At 37.7% G+C, this 19,748-nt stretch overlaps 1 protein-coding gene across 7 annotated transcripts in view; it reads left to right on the forward strand.

The window, feature by feature from the left end:
• The window catches only part of PDS5B (PDS5 cohesin associated factor B), a 134,084-nt gene that overhangs the window by 55,240 nt on the left and 59,096 nt on the right, over positions 1-19,748 (forward strand). For all 7 annotated transcript variants that reach the window (XM_045201077.3, XM_024568410.3, XM_053916444.1 and 4 more), the window contains exons 9-15: positions 1,914-2,029; positions 3,675-3,769; positions 10,495-10,640; positions 12,871-13,022; positions 14,288-14,401; positions 16,281-16,362; positions 18,322-18,370. In XM_045201077.3, the coding sequence (XP_045057012.1) occupies positions 1,914-2,029; positions 3,675-3,769; positions 10,495-10,640; positions 12,871-13,022; positions 14,288-14,401; positions 16,281-16,362; positions 18,322-18,370 (754 nt within the window). The remainder of the gene's footprint in view (positions 1-1,913; positions 2,030-3,674; positions 3,770-10,494; positions 10,641-12,870; positions 13,023-14,287; positions 14,402-16,280; positions 16,363-18,321; positions 18,371-19,748) is intronic.

Raw genomic sequence — 19,748 nt, forward strand, 5'->3', positions numbered from 1 at the left:
ATGGTTGAGAAGGATGGTATTTTCCAAATAAATTCTCACTGTTGTGATCATAGCTATACATTAAGCTTAATGTTTCCCAGACACGGTGTATAGCGGTTCCCCAGGCCCCTCGTTCAGGCCATAAAAGCAGTGTCAGGTCTCTTCTCCCCAGAACGGGGTGGGGGGGCGTGTGCACCTTCTCTTACACTTGTGGGGGGCGGGGGGGGAGGTGGCAGACGCCACTGCTCCTCAGTCGTGCTGCACCTTCAGTTTCCCTCGCAGATTTGGGGGTGTGCTTTTCTCTTTCACATTGTTACAGGAGGGTTGAACAAAGCTGTTCATAATTAGTAGTCTTCGATGAACCCCAGTGTACCACCCAGAAAAGTTCTTAAGTTGTTTGTGTTATATGGGTTGTTTCTAAAAATTTTGACTCGTTTTTTTCAAAATAACAAAATAAACAGTCTGTGTTGGTAGTGTGGTAACTCTTGTGTTACTCCTAGGCGTCTTTCTCGTGGTTCTTCAGTGAGCCGTCGGTTCGCCTGCCTCCTTGCCCTCCTTTTCTCACGCAGTCAGCGAGCTCGATGAGGCAGAGTCATGCATGCTTGTTATTATTTGTTGGTCTGATTTTCTCTAATAAAAATATTGAGTACTCTAAGAAATATAAAAACAAGGAATTATCATCCTTCCTCTCAGCAAATTTAACATCTAGTATGAAGGGAAGAGGGAAAATAAAATAATCCAGATCTAATAGGAGGCCAGATGTTATAAATGTCACAGAAGATACAAACAGCATACAGTTGAAGCAAAGGAAACATCATACAGAAGCACATAGAGGTAGGAAGGTGCCGGGTGAACTTGTGGAACACAAGGAATTACATAGTTGGATGGTAGCATGAAGTAAATTGAAATCATTTCTGGCCACATACTGGAATCTTCAGCTGTGGAGCCTTAACAAACAAGTAAATGTCCAGGAGTTAAACCAAACCAGTTGATCAGAATATCTGGCATAGAGTTTAGGCATCAGTTGCTTTTTTGTTTGTTTTGAGGTTTTTTGTGTGCATGCTTTTCTTTAAATGTAGCTTTAAAGGTCATTCTAATGTTTAGCTGGGGTTGACAAGTATCTCTGTAGAAGGAAAATGAGAGAGGTAATAGAAATGAGATAGGTCATATTATGGGAGCTCTTAAGGCATGGCTGAGGCATTGGTTTAAAAATATTTTAAAAATTGTACAATGCTGTCCATCACACCTTGAATATCAGTGCTTTTCTATGTTCCCGGTTGTCACATGTTATGTTCAATTTTAGAATTGTGCTGGCTTAGTCATGTAATCATTGTCATCTGTTGGAGGTACCCAAATCTATAGTAAAACAGTTCTTGTCCCCAGGGTACCCACGATACAGTGGAGAAAGCAGAAATTTTGGTTTGGCACGTGCGGGCCCCATCATATGGTCAGACTCCGTTAGGAATCTGGTGTATGGACGTGAACTGAGCGCTCTGTCGGGAGACTTCAGCACACACTTATTTCTGCAAACAGCTTAACCAGGACAGTCGCGTGGGATTCTCTCTGCTGAGGGCCTGGCCTCGGTCAGAATCTGTTCTTAAAAACCCCAGCTAGTCTGTCAAGTGTCCTGACTGGTTTGAGGAAAGTTAGTTTTTGAATTTGACTCTGAATGAAAGGGAGGTGGGGACTTCTAACATTTATTCAAACTTTAGAGTGTGTTTTCATGGAGGGAGTACTGCTGTAATATAACCTGAGATGAGGAGCGCATTGGAGATTTAATTTTATAAAAAGTCTGTGGGGCATTTTTACGTGTGATGTTCCATCTGGAGTTTGTGAAGGGTTTTCTCTGCAGTTGGTGGGTGAGGGAGTCGTGAGAAAATTGCTCTGGGTGTGTCTCCCTCTGGTTTTAAAGTGGCGGCTCTCTTCCGTTGCAGAGCAACGACAACGAGGAGCGGCTGCAGGTCGTCAGGCTGCTGGCCAAGATGTTTGGGGCAAAGGATTCAGAACTGGCCTCTCAGAACAAACCCCTCTGGCAGTGTTACTTGGGCAGGTATATGACTTTGGTGCCCTGTTTAAAAGTAACGTAGTTTGTACCTATGTATAGTAATGTATTTAAAACACCATCCACAGTTAATACTGTTCTCTGAAATCATAAAAATGAAGTGTTCTGTTTCGGAATTTTTGAATGCTCGTAATGATTGGTCGTATTTATAATTTTCCTTTTTCTTTTTATCTTGTCCTTGGTAATTTTTATTTTTTTAAATACATTTTATTGAGTATGCTATTACAGTTGTCCCATTTTTTACTCCCCTTTATTCCCCTCCACCCTGCACACCCCCTCCCACCCGCACTCCTCCCTCCTTAGCTCACGTCCATAGGTCCTGCATATGAGTCCTTTGGCTTCCCCATTTCCCACACTATTCATAACCTTCCCCTGTCTATTTTGTACCTACCGGTTATGCTTCTTATTCCCTGTACCTTTTCCCCCATTCTCACCCCTCCCCTCCCTATTGATAACCCTTCATGTGATCTCCATTTCTGTGACTCTGTTCCTGTTCTAGTTGTTTGCTTAGTTTGCTTTTGTTTTTCTTTAGGTTTGTTCGTTGATAGCTGTGAGTTTGTTGTCATTTTACTGTTCATACTTTTGATCATCTTTTCCTTAGATAAGTCCCTTTAACATTTCACATAATAAGGGCTTGGTGATGATGAACTCCCTTAACTTGACCTTATCTGGGAAGCACTTTATCTGCCCTTCCATTCTAAATGATAGCTTTGCTGGGTAGAGTCATCTTGGATGTAGGTCTTTGCCTTTCTTGACTCATGAGAGAGGTAATAGGTCTTTCCAGCCCCTTCTTGCCTGCAAGGTTTCTTTCGAGAAATCAGCTGACAGTCTTATGGGAACTCCTTTGTAGGTAACTCATTTTATAAGTGTAATTACATTATGACACTCAATTTAAAATCTGTTTATATAATGTAACAAAATTACAATTTTGCACATAGATATTCAGTATATCTTTAAATCAGGACTTGGATTACCCAACTTTATAGGTTTTTTGGAAGGAAAGGCCTAATTTAAATTTATCACCTTTCTATTACTTTGTATTTTTTTTCTTTTAATATCAATGACATAAAACTCCATGCAAAGCCATGTAAAAATTGTCTTTGACATTAGTGGGCATGTCATAACTGTGATGGTTAAATGGATAGAACTAATTTGGGCATGATTTTAGAACCATGTAAAGTAATAAGGGGTTTAGTACAAGATCTACCACATGTTTGTGAATGCCACATGTTTAAGAAAGAATACTTTGAGGAAAAGTTTTCTTTCCATAGTATGGGGTTTATGTAATAAAGTATGAACTATGTACATACATTATACTTTCATTAAAAAGAACATTTGAAAGTATAAAATTTTAGAAAAAATTTTGTCACTTTAATTCTTCTATTTAAGCCAAATATGTATCGTTCCTTAAAAAAAGAGTTCTCGTGGACATTGTCCTAGTTTGGTAAGGAGGTTTCAAAGCATTTGTACACAAATAGTGTATCAAAAACTTGGATAAATTGTCTGAGTCCACTTAGAATTATCCTATGCAGATTTTTCTTTTAATCAAAGAAACAGGTAGAAGTTGATTGCAAATTAAACACACATTTATTTCTCTGATTTTGAAGGTGATTCTGCCTTTGTATTTTATCAGGTTTAATGACATTCACGTACCCATACGCCTGGAATGTGTGAAATTTGCTAGCCACTGTCTCATGAACCATCCCGACTTAGCAAAGGACTTAACAGGTACTGTGTGCCCATCACAGCAGATAACTTCTGCATGCTCATTGGTGAAAAAATTGGTTTTATGTATTGGGAGAAAAAACAACCTTTTTTGTTATTATAGGTAAAGTCTTATTTCAATTCGTCATCATTAGAGTTCCTCTGTGAAGCTGGAATTTTTTACCTCCTAGTGCCAATTTAGGATGGAAGCACCTATAAAATGTTGGTTATATCAGATATAAGATTAATTTCATAGTTTAAGGGTATTTCTAAAAGAATTTCAGGCATTTCAACTTGAACACGTCTTAACTTTGAGTAAATTATAAGACTTTAACATTTTCCAATATTTTGAGACTTGGGTGAGAGTCATTAATATGTAAAGTAATTTAGCCATCATAAAATGAAAGTAAGTTTTTTGAAATATGTATAAGGCAATTCAGAATTTTATATTTATGTAGTAATGAGAATATCATGTATTTGACTATTACTGTTAAATTTTAAATTATGGAATAGTTTAGAAAATACAGATGAATATTATAGTTACTGTGTATTTCTCAGAAATGTTAACATTTTGATGTGTTTGCTTAGAGATTTAAAAAAGGCAAATAAATTTTAGATTTTGTTAAAATGCCCCTCACAAACTACCCTCCTTGTTGCTTCTACAGAGGGTAACCACTCTACTGCATTTGGTTTGCATCCTGTTAACGGTTTTCTAGCTGTGTGTGCCACGTGCTTGCTTCTCCATAAATTATGTATAGTATTGTCATGTGCTTGGAAAACTTCATTGAAATAGCATTTGAATTTAATATAGCTTATCTGATTCCTAATATCTTATTTTTGTTCTCTTTTTCATGCTTTTTTCTATTTTTCTCTCTTCTGCTTAAATAATTTGCTTTGACTTTTTTTTTTTTTTCTGCATGCACTTGGAGACTAGGTTAATGAAGTCTACAAAGTTAATTAGAATTCTCCAGCTTCTTTCTGATCTATCAAGGGCCTTTGAAAGCTTTAATTCTGAACGCTCGTCTCATATGTCACACTATTGCTTGTTTATTTTCTTTTTTTAAAACTTTACCAACTTGTAGTATACTTGTAACTGCTTTTCTGTACAGTATTTGCTCACAGTTGCTTCTTAAATCTTCCTTTTGATAAAAATCAAAGTGTAGGCTTTTGGTAATATTTTTAACAACAGATTGTCATAGTAATGCTTTCAGGTTTTGCTAAATTCCTATCAGCTTTCAACAGTACACATTTATCAGTTTCATCTTTTGGCAGGGGTTGAGGGCGGATACCCTGCTTGGAACCCTCTGCCCATCTGCTCACACCTGAACGTGACTGCTGGCGCTGTGAGCTGCTTCACAGCACCAAGCCCGAGATGGTCTGCTCTTCCTCTTTCCCCGGCCCTCTCCTTCCTTCCCCTGCCCTCTCTGGTGGTGCGTGCAGGCCACACCAGGACCTCTGTGCCGCTGTCTGCCTCCCTTTGTCTTCCTCCTCCTCGTTCCTCTGTGGTGTGCCTTCCCCTGAGGCCTCCTCTGGTGTCTGGTGTCTGTTGTCGTGCACACAGTAGTCTGAGAAAACTAGTTTTCTTCCTCCTACAGAATGTTTCAGCCAGCTTGTTTTCCCCACTCTATATTTGCTTTTCTATTTCCCACATCAAGGTTTTTTTTAAACGCTCGACGGTCTGGCTGTTTGCCCATACTGAGGAGTCGGGGGCTGAGTAGAGGGAGTGGGTCAGAAAGCTCTGAGGGGCAGGCGAGGTTGCCTCTGGCCTTTACGTAGGACAGCTAGCCTGGCTATTCTTGGGGAGCCCGGGGATGATCCTCTTGAACTACTCAGACTCCCCAGAGGAGAGTGTCCTCTCGGGAGTTTGAAAGTCTAGTTGCTAGTGTCTGTGATTCTTATATTCTGAGTTTATTTATCTTTTATTGTTGTGTAGTATTGTGTTGTTACAAATGCACCATAATGTGTTGATTCATTTTTTCCTTTTCATGGACGTCTGGGTTGTTTTGGTTTGGGGTAATTGTGACTGAGATTACTGTGAGTATTCTTGTACAGGTGTTTCTGTGGACTTACGTTTTTATTTCTCTTTGGAACCATTTAGGAGTGAAATTGCTGGTCATAGGATAAATACATGTTTAACTTTATAAGAAACTACTAAGTTTTCCATTTTGCTTGTACTATTTTCCACTTAACATCAGAAATGTTTGAGAGTCAGTTACAAAGTGTCTTTTACCAACATTTTGTGTGATCAGTCTTCTTGATTTCAGCCATCCTGGGAGGATTGCTCTTGAGTGGTTTTGATTGGCCTTTTCCTAACAACTAGTGAGACGGGGCATCATTTTGTGTGCATATCGATACATTATTTTTTGTGCAAAGTGTATGTTTCAATTTGAATCCATCTTTTTTGACTTGTTGATTATTTTTGTTTTTGAATTACAGTAATTTTATATGTATTCTGGATTTCTTCTTAAAGTATAAAAAATTTTAAGTGCTTTTACATAGTCAGAACTTCAAAGCACAGTTATTATGGGATAAGTAGTAGGTGTTTAGATTTTTTTTATAGCTATCTAAAAAATACTTTAGATAAGAGTTATTTCACCATTTATCTTATTAGTCCTTACAATTACTTTGAATGTTTTTGTCTCCATGAGAAACATCCAAACCGGTAGTGAATTTGTATGAGAGTGTGTGTGAGCCAAACGGACAACGCATGTGGGGCACATGGTCTCACATGCCCCCGAGAATAACAGTTCGCAGTTTCTGTTTGTCACTGGAGATTGAGGGAAAGTGAGGAAGATTATGAAGGTGTGAGGAAGCACTTCGGAAGTTGGATTACAGGATAGTTAACAAGATTATGTGCTCTATCGAGGGTTAATTCTCCTTTCCAAGGGTATTACTGTTTTTACATTTTTTTTTAATTTTATTGTTTTTTATTCAGTCTTTCTTGTATTTTTTCCCATTACCATTTAGTCTCCTTATCACCCCTTCCCCCCCACCACAATCTCCACACTGTTGTCCATGTCCGTGAGTCCTTTTTCCTTTTTTTTGATCCCTCTACCCACTAACCTACCCCCCTCTTAGCTGTCATCCTGCTCTCTATGAGTCTGTCCCCATTTTCCTTGTTAGTTCAGTTTGTTCATTAGATTCCACATACAAGTGAAATCATATGCTATTTGTCTTTCTCTGAGTAGCTCATTTCCCTTAATATAATGTTCTCCAGGTCCATCAGTACTGTTGCGAAGGGTAACATTTTCTTCTTTTTTATGGCCGAGTAGAATTCTGTTGTGTGCATGTGCCACAGATGTTTTATTCACTCCTCTGCTGAGGCACACTCGGGCTGCTTCCGTGTCTTGGCCATTGTAAAAAACACTGCAGTGAGCACAGGGTCTCTTCTGTTCTTTCGAATCAGTGTTTTGGATTCCTTCGGATGTATTCCCAGAAGCAGGATTGCTGGGTCTAAAGGGTATTACTCCTGGTATTTCAAAGGTTTGTTAACCTAGATGCACGAGAATAGTAGGCATGGCTGGCTTAAAACCTTTCCTTAAAGAAGTTATGTGCCCGGGCCTGATTGCCCACCATGACCTGCTTGCCGAGTTAGAAATTACGATCGGATCACCTTGAGGGGTTCCTTTGCATAGAACCTCCTTTTTTGTCTATTTTTTGCTTTACCTAAAGACAGGACAGTTGTCCCTCAGTATCCATGGGGATTGGTTCCAGGACTCCCTCACCTCCACCATGTAAATACTAAAATCTGAGCACGTTTAAGTCTCTTATATGAAGTGGTTTAGTTTTGCATGTAATTATATATGAAAATATATACTATACACATCCTACCCTATACGTTAAATCATCTCTAGATTATTTATAATACTTAATACAATGTAAATTCTATGTAAGTAATTGTTAACTGCATTGTTTAGAGAATAATGACAAGAAAAAAACTACATGTTTAGTACAGACATAGCCATTGTGGGCCTAGTGACATAGTACACTTCATCAACTTAACTTCAAAAAATTACTAATTTTTAGAGAGAGAGAAATTGATTCGTTGTTCCACTTATTGGTGGATTCATTGGTTCGATTCTTCTCTGCGTCCTGACCAGGGCATGAACCTGCAACCTCGGTGTGTCCGGATGAGGTTCTAACCAGCTGAGCTCCCTGGCCAGGGCTGTAACAGGTGCTCGTCCCCACCCCGTCATCAGTTATTTTCTGTTGGTGGTTGGTTGAATCCACTGGTGTTGAACAGATCATATGGAGGACTGAATATACAGGATCTGGCACAAATAACGCCCCGTTTTTCATTACAGAATCATAAGCATATAATTGTTAACATCAGTATCACACTCAAGCACACCATATGATGTTTTAGGTGAACTCTGTTCCAAATAAAATTATGAATTACCACACCCGTATTATGACCCTACCAACCACACTTAAGCAGGCCTTCCTTCTGCAGGACCCTGTATGTAGTTTCATTTTTTATGAAACATTTATGTTATAGTGTATGATTTCCTATGTTTTTTAATGGCCTCTGGGGACATTTTAATTTTTGTAATTGGCTAAAAACTCTGAAAAATCTAGGGGTCTGACTTTATGCAAATTTCCGACCACTCATGTGTTCAGCTGCAGTCTTCATCTCTGCCTCGCTTTTAGCTCCGTGCCTGGTACTTCCAGGTGCTTACAGGACTCTTCTACCCTGGAATTGAGCTGTTTGTTTGTTTGCTTTCTTTCTCATTTGGATTTTACCCTTTCCCTTTTTCCTCTGGCATTTACCAGTCATTCATCTGCCACAGTTTTGTTGGAAATCTCTTTTGCTATGATCTCTTCTCTCATTACTTGTTCCATTTAAAAGACATTTTCTTAGAGTTTATGGAGTGAGCTGAGAGAAATATGTGCTAAACACACACATTTATCTTCTCTACAGTGTGTGAGAGACATCCTTATATCTTTAGCCAAGTTTCAGGGACATAGGCCGTATTGTGAAGCGTATTAGATGCATTTTCATGCTTAGTAGCTGTTAAAATAGAGGAGAATTTTTTTCTCCTCTATTTTCTTTTTCTCCGCACAGTAAATATCTATACGTTATGGTTCTTGTGTATACCTGCTTTATGAATAACTGTTTTAGAGAAATAGGGATTCATCTTAAAATTCATGTGTGTCATTGGGTTTTTTTCTTTTTTTTAATGAATTTTTAGTTTTTAAAAGCTTTTCATTTGTTTATTTTTAGAGAGAAGTGAAAGGAAGGAGAGAGGGAGAGAAACATCAGTGTGTGGTTGCCTCTCGCGTGACCCCTACTGGGGGACCTGTCCTGCAACCTGGGCATGTGACCTGACTGGGAGTCAACCGGTGACCCTTTGGTTTGCAGTCTGGCACTCAATCCACTGAGCCACACCAGCCAGGGCGATTTTTTTTTTAATTGAACCTAAAATAACATGTATTGCATTCAAAACAAGTATAATGAGAGATAATTGGTGGGGAAATGAAATTGAGATATATTTAACACACTCCATTTGAAATCAGTACTAAAAATAACTTTTTTTAGTAAGGTAAAATAACCTTTCCGTTTTTTCAAAAGGTTTTTAGCAACATATGGTATTTTGTATTTTTCAGAATAGTTCCTGTGTTCAGGGTGGACAGGCTTAAGACCTGAGCAGTAGTTTTATGGATGTTTATATTATACTTATTCAGTTGTTATTTTACAGAGAGGTAAATTTACTCACGATCATAAGTGCTGTTTGTTGTGTTTAGGCTGGCTATATTTATTATTCCAAATCCAAGTGAAATTTTATCTTGTCCTATTATTAAAAAAGCTGAATATTTTATTTATTTTTATTTATTGATTTCAGAGAGAATGAAAAAGGGGGAGAGACAGAGACAGACACATCACTGATTTGTTGTTTGTTTGTTCCACTCACTGATAGGCTCACTGGTTGATTCCTGTGTGTGCCCTGATCGGGGGGCAGACGGACCCTCAACCTTGGCATATCAGGACAATGCTCTAACCAACTGGGCTACTGGCCAGGGCTGAATATTTTATTTTTAAAATTTATATTTAGTTGTGTGACTTGTTTCTTAAGCCCAATGCATGATTACTGAAGATTGTTCATTTTTCTTTCAGTGTTCCCAGGGCCAGGTCCAAACTCCCCTGCTTAACTTTGAGACCCTCTTACAGGCACTCACGGTTTTTAACTGTTTCACCCCCTCTGTCTTCCCTTTGGCCTTTCTTAGTTCAGTTCCATGGAGTTGCCTATGGTCTTGCCTGTACTCCTGTTTCCTGATGATATCTCCGTTTCATTCTCCCAGTCACCGTGCTGAAGGTTTTCCTGATTAAAGAAGAGAAACTTGAACACTGTAGTCCTTCCTAGTAGAAACACTTGTCCTGAGTATTTTAACATTTAAACAAAAAAACAGAGGTGAAATATTTAATGTCTATATGCTGCTTGGTTCGTGTACATGGTTTGTTTACTTCATGAGGGTAGGAACCCTCGAAGCAACTGCCCTGCCCTGCAGATGGGGAGGGGATTTGCAGATCGGCTGGGAGCAGACTATTTTGTTTGGGTGGAAGGACTGACCTTCCTTTTTTTGTTTCTCCCTCCCACCCACCCTACCTCTACTGCTCCCAATTTACTTGGAACAGGAACGTTCTCCTTGGGTTTGCTTTTGTTGTGCTTTACTTTCAAAGGTCTTAATGCAATTTTTAAAAAACATTTTAATTTTTAAAGTTCCGTTTTAATCAAAATTTTATCTTTCAGAGTATCTTAAAGTGAGATCACATGACCCTGAGGAAGCTATTAGACATGATGTTATTGTGTCTATAGTTACAGCTGCTAAAAAGGATATTCTTCTGGTCAATGATCACCTACTTAATTTTGTGAGAGAGAGAACTTTAGACAAACGGGTGAGTAGGAGTAACAATTACTATAGGTTTTCATTGTGAATATTTGAAGTTTAATAGTATTTTCTTTGAAAATATTGAGATTTAAATATAATTATCCCTTTTGGGGGGTGATAGGCATTTTAATATGGAAAGGTTTTACTTTTTGCTATGTTAAATTTTATTACTTTTTCTTTATTGTTTGTTGTCATCCTGAAAGTAAGGCGTCTCCCAGCTGTAGTCAGATACTCAGCTTGTACGCCCTTGACTTTCTAGAGGGCCTTTGACACAGCTTCCCTCCCATTGTTGGCGCTCTCCTTTTCTTTCCTGTGGGTGCGGTTGTATTACCACTTCCAAGGAATAGGAAAAGAAAAGACGCCTTCAGTTCGGCAGAGCCAAACTGGACATGCTTCTAGCCTGGGTTCCGTCACCCCAAACGTTCCTTCCTGCGGGGCCTCTGGGAGCTTCGCTAGTGAGCTGGGTCTGGAGAGTAGGCTTGGGGGCTCTTGAGCTCCCTGGGGCCTGGGCTTCTTTCCGGGAGTGCTCACGCCCCTCTCCTGCCCTTGCCTCGCCTTCCTTCCATGGTGTGGACCTGACGGACTTATACGTCAGGGTAATTTTGGTGAAGGATAAAGAAATATTTGATGTTTTTAATTGGGAGGCCTATGGGAGCTGTGCGTAGCTTTGACTAAGTAACGTCAGTATTTCAGTAGTTGCTTATAATGCTGATTATGCTGTCTCCATAATTTACTTCTCTGATGGTGCTGATGGTGGGTGCAGAATAGGTGGGCAGGAAGTGCACGCTTTCCCCTCCAAGTCCGTGGGTGTCAGAACAACTCGCTTTAACTGATAGACTAGTCTTTACTGTCGGTCTCATTGGGGTATTAAACAATGAAAAGGCCAAAGGGCATAAAGAAGGAAAAAGAGATTTGTATCATGGTGGGAAAAACAGCTTGCAGAGTGATTTGGAATTTGAGATAAGTGTGTGTTCTTGGGGTCATAGTTCACGTATATTTTTTATCATCATATTGTGTTCATTTTAGGGCTGCTTGGTTCATTGATACAAATGTTAATTGAGTGCCAAAAATAATTGAATATATCTATGTTTTCGGTAGTATTAGAATATAATCTATCTTTAATTTCTCCTAAAACAGCAGTTTGGGGAATTAGAGTTAGAGATAAGACAGAGAATTAAGAGATGCAATTTTTACAAACAGTTTGAACTTATTTTATGAGTAAGACTTCTGAAGTCTTTTATTTTAATACCTATGTGGTGGATGGATAAGACTGTTTTTAATCGAGTGCAGTTCAAGGAAAACAAGGGAAGGATATTGCTATGAATGACATTCTGCAAAGGAAAAATGAATGATCTGTGCAGATTGATGAAGTTCTCAGCATTACTGACATCCTACCGACTATAGTGTTGTGTTTGTGTAAAATGAAAGAATAAACTCATTCTAAAATAAGCAGTTTTACACATACTGTAGTATAGCCAATGCATTTATTTTACTTTATTTCAAAGATTTTATTTATTTTTAAGAGGGGAAGGGAGGGAGAAAGAGAGGGAGAGAACATCGTTGTGTGGTTGCCTCTCTTGCGCCCCCCACTGGGGACCTGACCTGCAACCCAGGCTTGTGCCCTGACTGGGAATCTATCTGGCGACTCCTTGATTCCCAGGCTGGCACTAACTGCACTGAGCCACACCAGTCAGGGCCAATATGTATTTAAATAGTTAAATATACTTTTCTTATACTTGAACTTGGTTTTCAGATATATAAAATGAAACACTCAAGTATCTTTACAGTGTTTGATAAAGCCAATATCATGTATACCTTTAATGTAAGTATGCTTAATATACACCATAATTTGGAAAAAATTATCAGGGATAAGTTACAATTTATCCAATCAACTCTTTCTTTGCCTTTAAAAATTGGCAGCATGCTTCCCCTACCAGTTCCAAGTGACTCGATGTAGATTGTGCTTGACTTTTATTTTTAGGGTAGGTGATGGGTTTAAGATACCAAAGCATTAAAATTCTTTATGCATGTTGATATATTTAAACTTTACATAGTAGGTATATTAAAATGATAGTTGTGTTTTTTATCTTTTCGTTATTAATTGATATCCAGTAACTTAGGTTTGATGAAAATAAATTGTGTAAAGTTTATTAAAAATTAGAAACCTAGACTTTCCTGAATTAATGTAATGGAAGCATTTTTACGTTATAAGTTAACACCTGTGTTTTTGTTTTAAGTGGAGAGTGCGCAAAGAAGCCATGATGGGACTTGCCCAAATTTATAAGAAGTATGCTTTACAGTCAGCAGCTGGAAAAGATGCTGCAAAACAGATTTCATGGATCAAAGACAAATTGCTACATATATATTATCAAAATAGTATTGATGATCGGTAAGTTAAGGGTACTGTGTATAAAATTTGGGGTGGTTATATAATGTTGATCTGTTTTTTAGATGAACTATTTTCATTATAACTATCAGCTCTTTCCTCAGTTTTAAGGACAAAATAAAGGTACAGAGTGACTAGTTTTCTTCCCTTCAAAGCCATAAATGAAGCAATAATGTGCATATAATTTTACAGATGGATACAGCTTTTATGTTTATTTTTATGTATTATTTTAGAACAGAATAATATTTAAAAGTAGGAATGTATGTAATTATAATTTACATTTTGTTTCATAGGTAATTATGTTAGAAGGATCACAATTATTTTTCAAATAAAATTTTTTCAAATAAGATTTAAATGAAAATAAACCCTTTGGATTATAGACATTTTAAATAAAAACAATTTCTACTCAGAGTTAAAAAACACAGTTTATAAGTTTGTGTATATACACATCTGAATATAATCTTTCTATTTTTCTATTCCAGTGTAAAGTTAGATCTTTGTATCCTACCCATTGAATAATTAGTAGACTGTAAACCCTAGAGCCTGTCTTAGGTTAACATGGCACTCCAAGCAATTCCATACTTACTATCTTACAAAATTGAAGTCTTTAGACTTTCTGAGTGTGCAGCATCAGTGCCTGAAGGTTTGCGTTATGATTTAATAGCACCTTTTTTGTACTTTAACAAGGTATTTTTTTCATCATGGACACTATGAACCTTCAAAGTATCTTAAAAATTTCATTATAGTTTTTTTTAACTTACAGATGTTTAGAATTTGTCATTTTGAAGGACCTGGTGTGGTTTTTCCTAATACTTTATTTTTAGATAATAAAATTGAGTTCTTGATATATAACTTGCCCAAGGTAATGCAGAAGTAGTTATCTTAGCTGGGTATAGTACTATTTCTAGTACATCCAGCGAAATTCTTTTTTGCCCCCTATCATTTTCTTTTTCGTTTTTTTAAATTCCAGTTTGCATTCAACATTATTTTGTAATAGTGTCAGGTGTACAGCATAGTGGTTAGACCATCATACTTTACAGAGGGGTCCCTCGATATTTCAGGTACCCACCTGGCACCACACATAGTACAATATTGTTGACTGGCCCCTGTGTTCACAGGAAGAAATCTTTGATTTGTAACTTTCATCTCCACTCGGAAAGCAGAAATTACTTTCATATGTTTTTTTAAGTGTTTTGAAATTTTATGTACAAATTTAATACATACTTTTTAAAAAACCAAGGCAGTGCCTTCTCTGTGTTCTTTCGTAGATTGCTTGTGGAGCGGATCTTTGCTCAGTACATGGTTCCCCATAATTTGGAAACTACGGAACGGATGAAGTGCTTGTATTACCTGTATGCCACACTGGACTTAAATGCTGTGAAGTATGTTTCCCATGTAAAATTACTCTTCCCATCTGTTTAGCATAATGAGTTTTATGGGGGAGAAATAACTGTTTTTAAATGTTAACAATTTATGTAATGTAAACTTTGTTTAAATGGGCAGTCAGTAAAATATACAGCAGGGTTTTTTTTTTTCAGAAAGTACTGCTTTCAACATGAGATTGATGTAGATTTTTTGTAAGCAATTAAAAATGGTAATTACTTTTTAAATTTAGGCTATAGTGATAATAGTTTGTAATGAGATTTAGAATTGCATGAGATTTCATCTTTAAGTCAATAAGTGAGTATAATAGGTAAAATAACTTGTGCTTTAAGTGAAGACAAGTTTCAGAATGCAGGCCCTTCAGAAGTTGTAGGTAATGATAAGGTATATAGGATGAGGTAGAATTCACTGACTTTGAAGCTTATGAGTATTTCACAGATGACTACTTGTTCCTTTGAAAATTAACATTTTGATTACATAACTCTTACTTAGCTGTCAGCTTTTCCAATGCTCTGGTTATGGTCATATGTCTTTTAAAGATTACATTCTTAAAGTGTGCCAATTAAATGTTTTTTGGAATAGTAATAACTTGAAAACAGTAAAGTATGGCTGTTCTAAATTTAACTTTTAAGGTGAAAAATCCTCCAGCACAGCTGTTCTGCCCATACCATTTGGAAGTAACTTCCATAAAGGAATTTAAGTGCCCATATTTAAACTACTTTATCTACTTTTTAAAAATCCACAGGTATTTTTATAAAATACAGTAAAGGAGGAAAATGAAAATAGGAAACAATTTATAATGGTCTTATCTATCAAAAGAAAAGAGGCGGTTTTATGTGTTCCTGTGTCACATTACCACCTGGTGGCAGTGCTCCACGTGTGGGGTATCGGGGGCCAGCGCCAGAGTAGACAGTCGAAAACAATAATGGAAAGTATGGTTTGGATTTGGAGACTTTCCTCTTTAAACGTTAAAATATGTGTGGTTCTGTTACTCCATAACTTAATATTTCAATAACATTAACTGCTTTCTGTGACTTAGTTTTATTTTCTTGAGCACCTATATAATTTCTTACTAGCATTAAGTTTTTGCTTGAGAACGATAAAAGTATTAAGAGGACATCAAAATTTTTACCATATTAAAAACATTCACATATATAGGATTACGTAAACATAAAGTACGTAATATAACATCACACAAAATATTATATGTATATGATACAATACATATTATATTTCTGTTTAAGGAAAAATACTCCCATTCTCTCAGGATGACTCCTTTCTGTTTGTATTTTCAATTCCTTTTTGTCCTGCCTGCTCTACAGGACCTTACTAGATCTCCACCAGATATACCTTTATTTCTCACATTTACAGTCGCTATAGTTCATTTCTACACCCTGACCTACAAACATTAACATATTTTAGTTAATGATTGATCTTACCTATTTTTATTTATTTATTTATTTATTTATTTTTTTGGTTTGAGAGAGAGACAGAAACATCGACTTGTTCACTCATTGTGCATTCATTGGGTGATCCCTCTATCTGCCCTGACCAGGACGGAACCCACAGCCTCCATCCGCAGGGACAATTCCCCAGTTAGATGGGCTGCCCAGCCAGGCCAGCTCACTTCCCCCATTTCACACACAAGGAAAACTACCACCGCTACTGCGTTTCTGTTGATGGCAGCTGTCTCCTCAAATGTTACGATTTATTTGATGCCTCTCTTCATACATCATCAGTTGCTGAGTCCTATGACTTTCACCTCATCTCTGTCATCTCCTTTTGAAACATGAACTTTCAAAAAAAAGTAATACAGTTAGAATATTCTGGAAGGATTTTACCCTTTGTTATTTAAATTTTCATGTTTGTATTTTTCAGAGCATTGAATGAAATGTGGAAATGTCAAAATCTGCTCAGACATCAAGTAAAGGATTTGCTTGATTTAATTAAGCAACCCAAAGTAAGTTAAATTTAATGAAAAGTTGTCCTTTGATGTTAAGTTTTGTCTTCACCATTGCTGCTGTGTGTTATGCAGTTATTTCTGAGTGGAACAGTTTTTGCCTCTAAAAGCTGTGATTTCTAGCTTAGAATACTGAAATGTTGAGGAAACTTATTGCATGGGAAAACGGGAATTTATTATATCTGCAAAAGGTGATACCCGACAGGAAGAAAATGTACTTCCGTGCACTCAGAATAAAGGGTTGGGGGTGGGATGGGGTTGTAGCTTTAAATGGGAAAAAAAGGGCATTGGTAGTAGAGTAACATTATACTTTGATCTCGCCACACTAAAATGCTGCCATCGTCTTTGTATGGCCTTGTTATTTTAGACAGTTTTCCTGTGTAGAGTTAAGTACCTTGATATTTTTACTTACAATTAATATTACAGTAATTTTAATGTTCTTCTTGGTCTTCATAATTGTAATGTAATGGGGGTAGTCATCCAGTTGACGTATCATGTATTTTACTCTTTGGACATTGAGACTAATTCTAGGTTTTTTGTATTTTGTTTTCCTAGAATGATGTAAGTGTATGAAAAGTATAACTCAACAGAAAAGCTGTGTGCCTGATCATTTTAAATTGCATCCAGGAAACATTATATGGTGCTATTTTTCATTTCTTTCTTCAGTCCATGGTTTGGAAAGTCCCTCCCATCCCTCATAATGTTCACCTCGTGTCCGTAGGGCAGACGTCAGTAGAGTGGAGTTACTTCATCTCAGGGGAGAAAGATTCCAGTTCTCCTAGGTGTACATTTGGCCATTTGCCATAAAAATCAATGCGTTAACACTGACTAAATACAGGAATTACTTAGTATTCACTTTATACCAAGAACTATAGTAGACATTACAGAGTTAGAGTTAGAAAAAATATGAAGCTGTGTTTAACTTTTGGGTGTTTATATTTCTTCCTATTTTGCTGGGAAGACTCAATATACTTAATCACTAGTGTGTATTTTTTGCTTTCTTCATTATTCAGTCTGATTAAGATTATATTCTTACTTAGCTCCTCAAAGTGACTGTAATTTTCAGGATTGTACTTTCGTTGATGACATTTCTTTTTCATGTGGATCAACTTCCTAAAAGTTCAGCACCACCTCTTTTCTCCCAGATTCAAATACTTTAAGTTCCAGATGTTTGGGAATTGACTCTTATACTCTGTCGTGCTTTGGCTCTCACTTGCTCTCAGCAAGCGCCTTCCTAATAGGGACAGTGTGTGTTAGTGTACCTGGTTTATTTGTTTCACCCAAAGTTTTTCTAGCTCTGTATTTTACACTGCTGTCCAATGACATTTTTTGAAAATAACATTAATCTGCTGCAACAAATAAGTAGCATTCTTTAAAATACCTTTTATACACGCGGCTTTACAGAGTGTGTTACATGCAGCACAGTGGGGTGAACACATTCATTCGCTGGGATAATGCTAGGAATAATACTGTCCTGATGTAGCAAGTAACTAGCCCTCTTGGGAAAATTGTACTTAATTTTCAACTTTTTTTTTTTAAGATCTGAGTAAAAATTTGAAAACCAGCCTTTTAGGTTATCTTGTTCCTTTTCTAAATTTAGTTGCCCTGTTTTTTGGGAGGGGGAGTCGGTTGGAAAGAAAAAAAACAAGATATCTTTCTGTCCCAAAGGTTGGTGCAGCAATCTGTTCTTTTTTTGTTTTGGAGGCAGCTACGCAGCAGGAGAGGAGAGAGGTGGCATTGTGGAGTGTGCGTCACTTCCACTGCTCACTTCCGCCTCTTCACTGAGTCTGTCCAGAGCTCAAACGCTGGGAGCAAGAGCCCACCGTGGTGGCGAGGTGGTGGGCGAGGTGCGGGCTGGAGCTCGCAGACTGTGCTGGTGGAGTTTCCTGAGGAGTATAACAGCGGTTACTCTTACTTTACTAATAATTTTAATTTTGTGCTTTTCTCTTTGCTTCTCAGACGGATGCCAGTGTCAAGGCCATATTTTCAAAAGTGATGGTTATTACAAGTAAGTTATTTTAAATGTTATATGTAAAATTTAAGGTTTAGTTGAAACATCTCTATCTGATAATTTAAAGTTTTTCATGGAGCTCTGTTTTAGGCTCTGATGATATAGGAAAAGACAAAAATGTTATTGATTGCTATTTTTGACAGCTCAGTCTCAGCTTTCCCTTTTTTCCTGATTTTTTTTTTTTTGCTTTGCATATAACAGAATTTTTATTTTTCTCTCATATGTTGATATGGGCAAGAGCTGGATAAAGGACTTATATAAATTTATTTTTGAGAAATAATTTAATTTAGTACTGCCTTGTCCGGTGTGGCTTAGTTAGTTGGGGTTCATCCTGCAAAGCAAAAGGTTGCCATTTTCATTCCTGGTCAGGGCACAGGCCTGAGTTGCAGGTTTGGTCCCTGGTCGGGGTGCATGCGAGAGGCAACAGATCGGTGCTCCTCTCCCTCTCTTTCTCCCTCTCTCTCTTCTCTCTAAAAGTAAATAAATAAAATCTTTAAAAAAAAATACTACATTAGCTGACTATTAAAAGTGAATCTGTGCTTTGGTGTTGCTTGCTCTAATGAAAACCTATCCGAAGCTAATTCCATTTTGAGCCAAAATTTAGAGTGAAAGGTATACCTAATAATTACAAAAGGGCTTCTTTGAAAAAAATATTAATTTGCTTTTTTGCTTTCAGTGATTTCAGATAAAGTGTTAGTTGCACAGACCAGTGCAGACGAAAGGAGTGTGTAGCACATCTCTGTTGTGCAGTGGAGGGGGAGGCCGCGGTAACGGTTTCCGCAGCACATTCGCTTTCTGCTCCTTCGGAGGCCACTGCGATGTGCACTGAGGGGCAGGCAAGAGAACTGCCTGGGGGGAAGCTCCTGCGGACTGTCCAGGGGTCAGTGACGAGGACAGGGTAGATGGGTTTCTGAGATATCAGCAAGTATTCCACCGAGTATATGGAAGTAACGCTAAGACACTGAAGACCTAGTTCACTGGGTTTTAGACTGAGTGATAAGAGTTTCAGCGTGAGTAGGGCTTTAAGACCAAGATATAGCTTAGTCCTGGGCAGTTAAATACAAACTTGTTTTCGGTTGCTTTGGATAACTTCCAGCAGGTGATACTCTTCCTGCTTTTTTATAACTGTCTTCTCAGCACTTGGTGTGGATACACCCCTAAAGGATGTCATCTCCCGTGTTGTTTCTGTTCCCTGCCCTGCATCCGTCTCCTTCCAGCTGTTTCAGCATTCCCCGAATTCTGTCCTAAGGAATGCTGGTGTCCTGCAGGAGTCAGTAGCTTTGTTAGAAAAGAGGCTTCCATGGTCAAGTACCTTGTGCAAGGCTGACATAAAGGGTTTTCGTTGCTCTTGTTCTGTCCCTCCCTGACTCCTCCC

This window comes from Desmodus rotundus, chromosome 13, assembly GCF_022682495.2.
Source record: "Desmodus rotundus isolate HL8 chromosome 13, HLdesRot8A.1, whole genome shotgun sequence".
In the NCBI taxonomy this organism is placed as follows: Eukaryota; Metazoa; Chordata; class Mammalia; order Chiroptera; family Phyllostomidae; genus Desmodus; species Desmodus rotundus.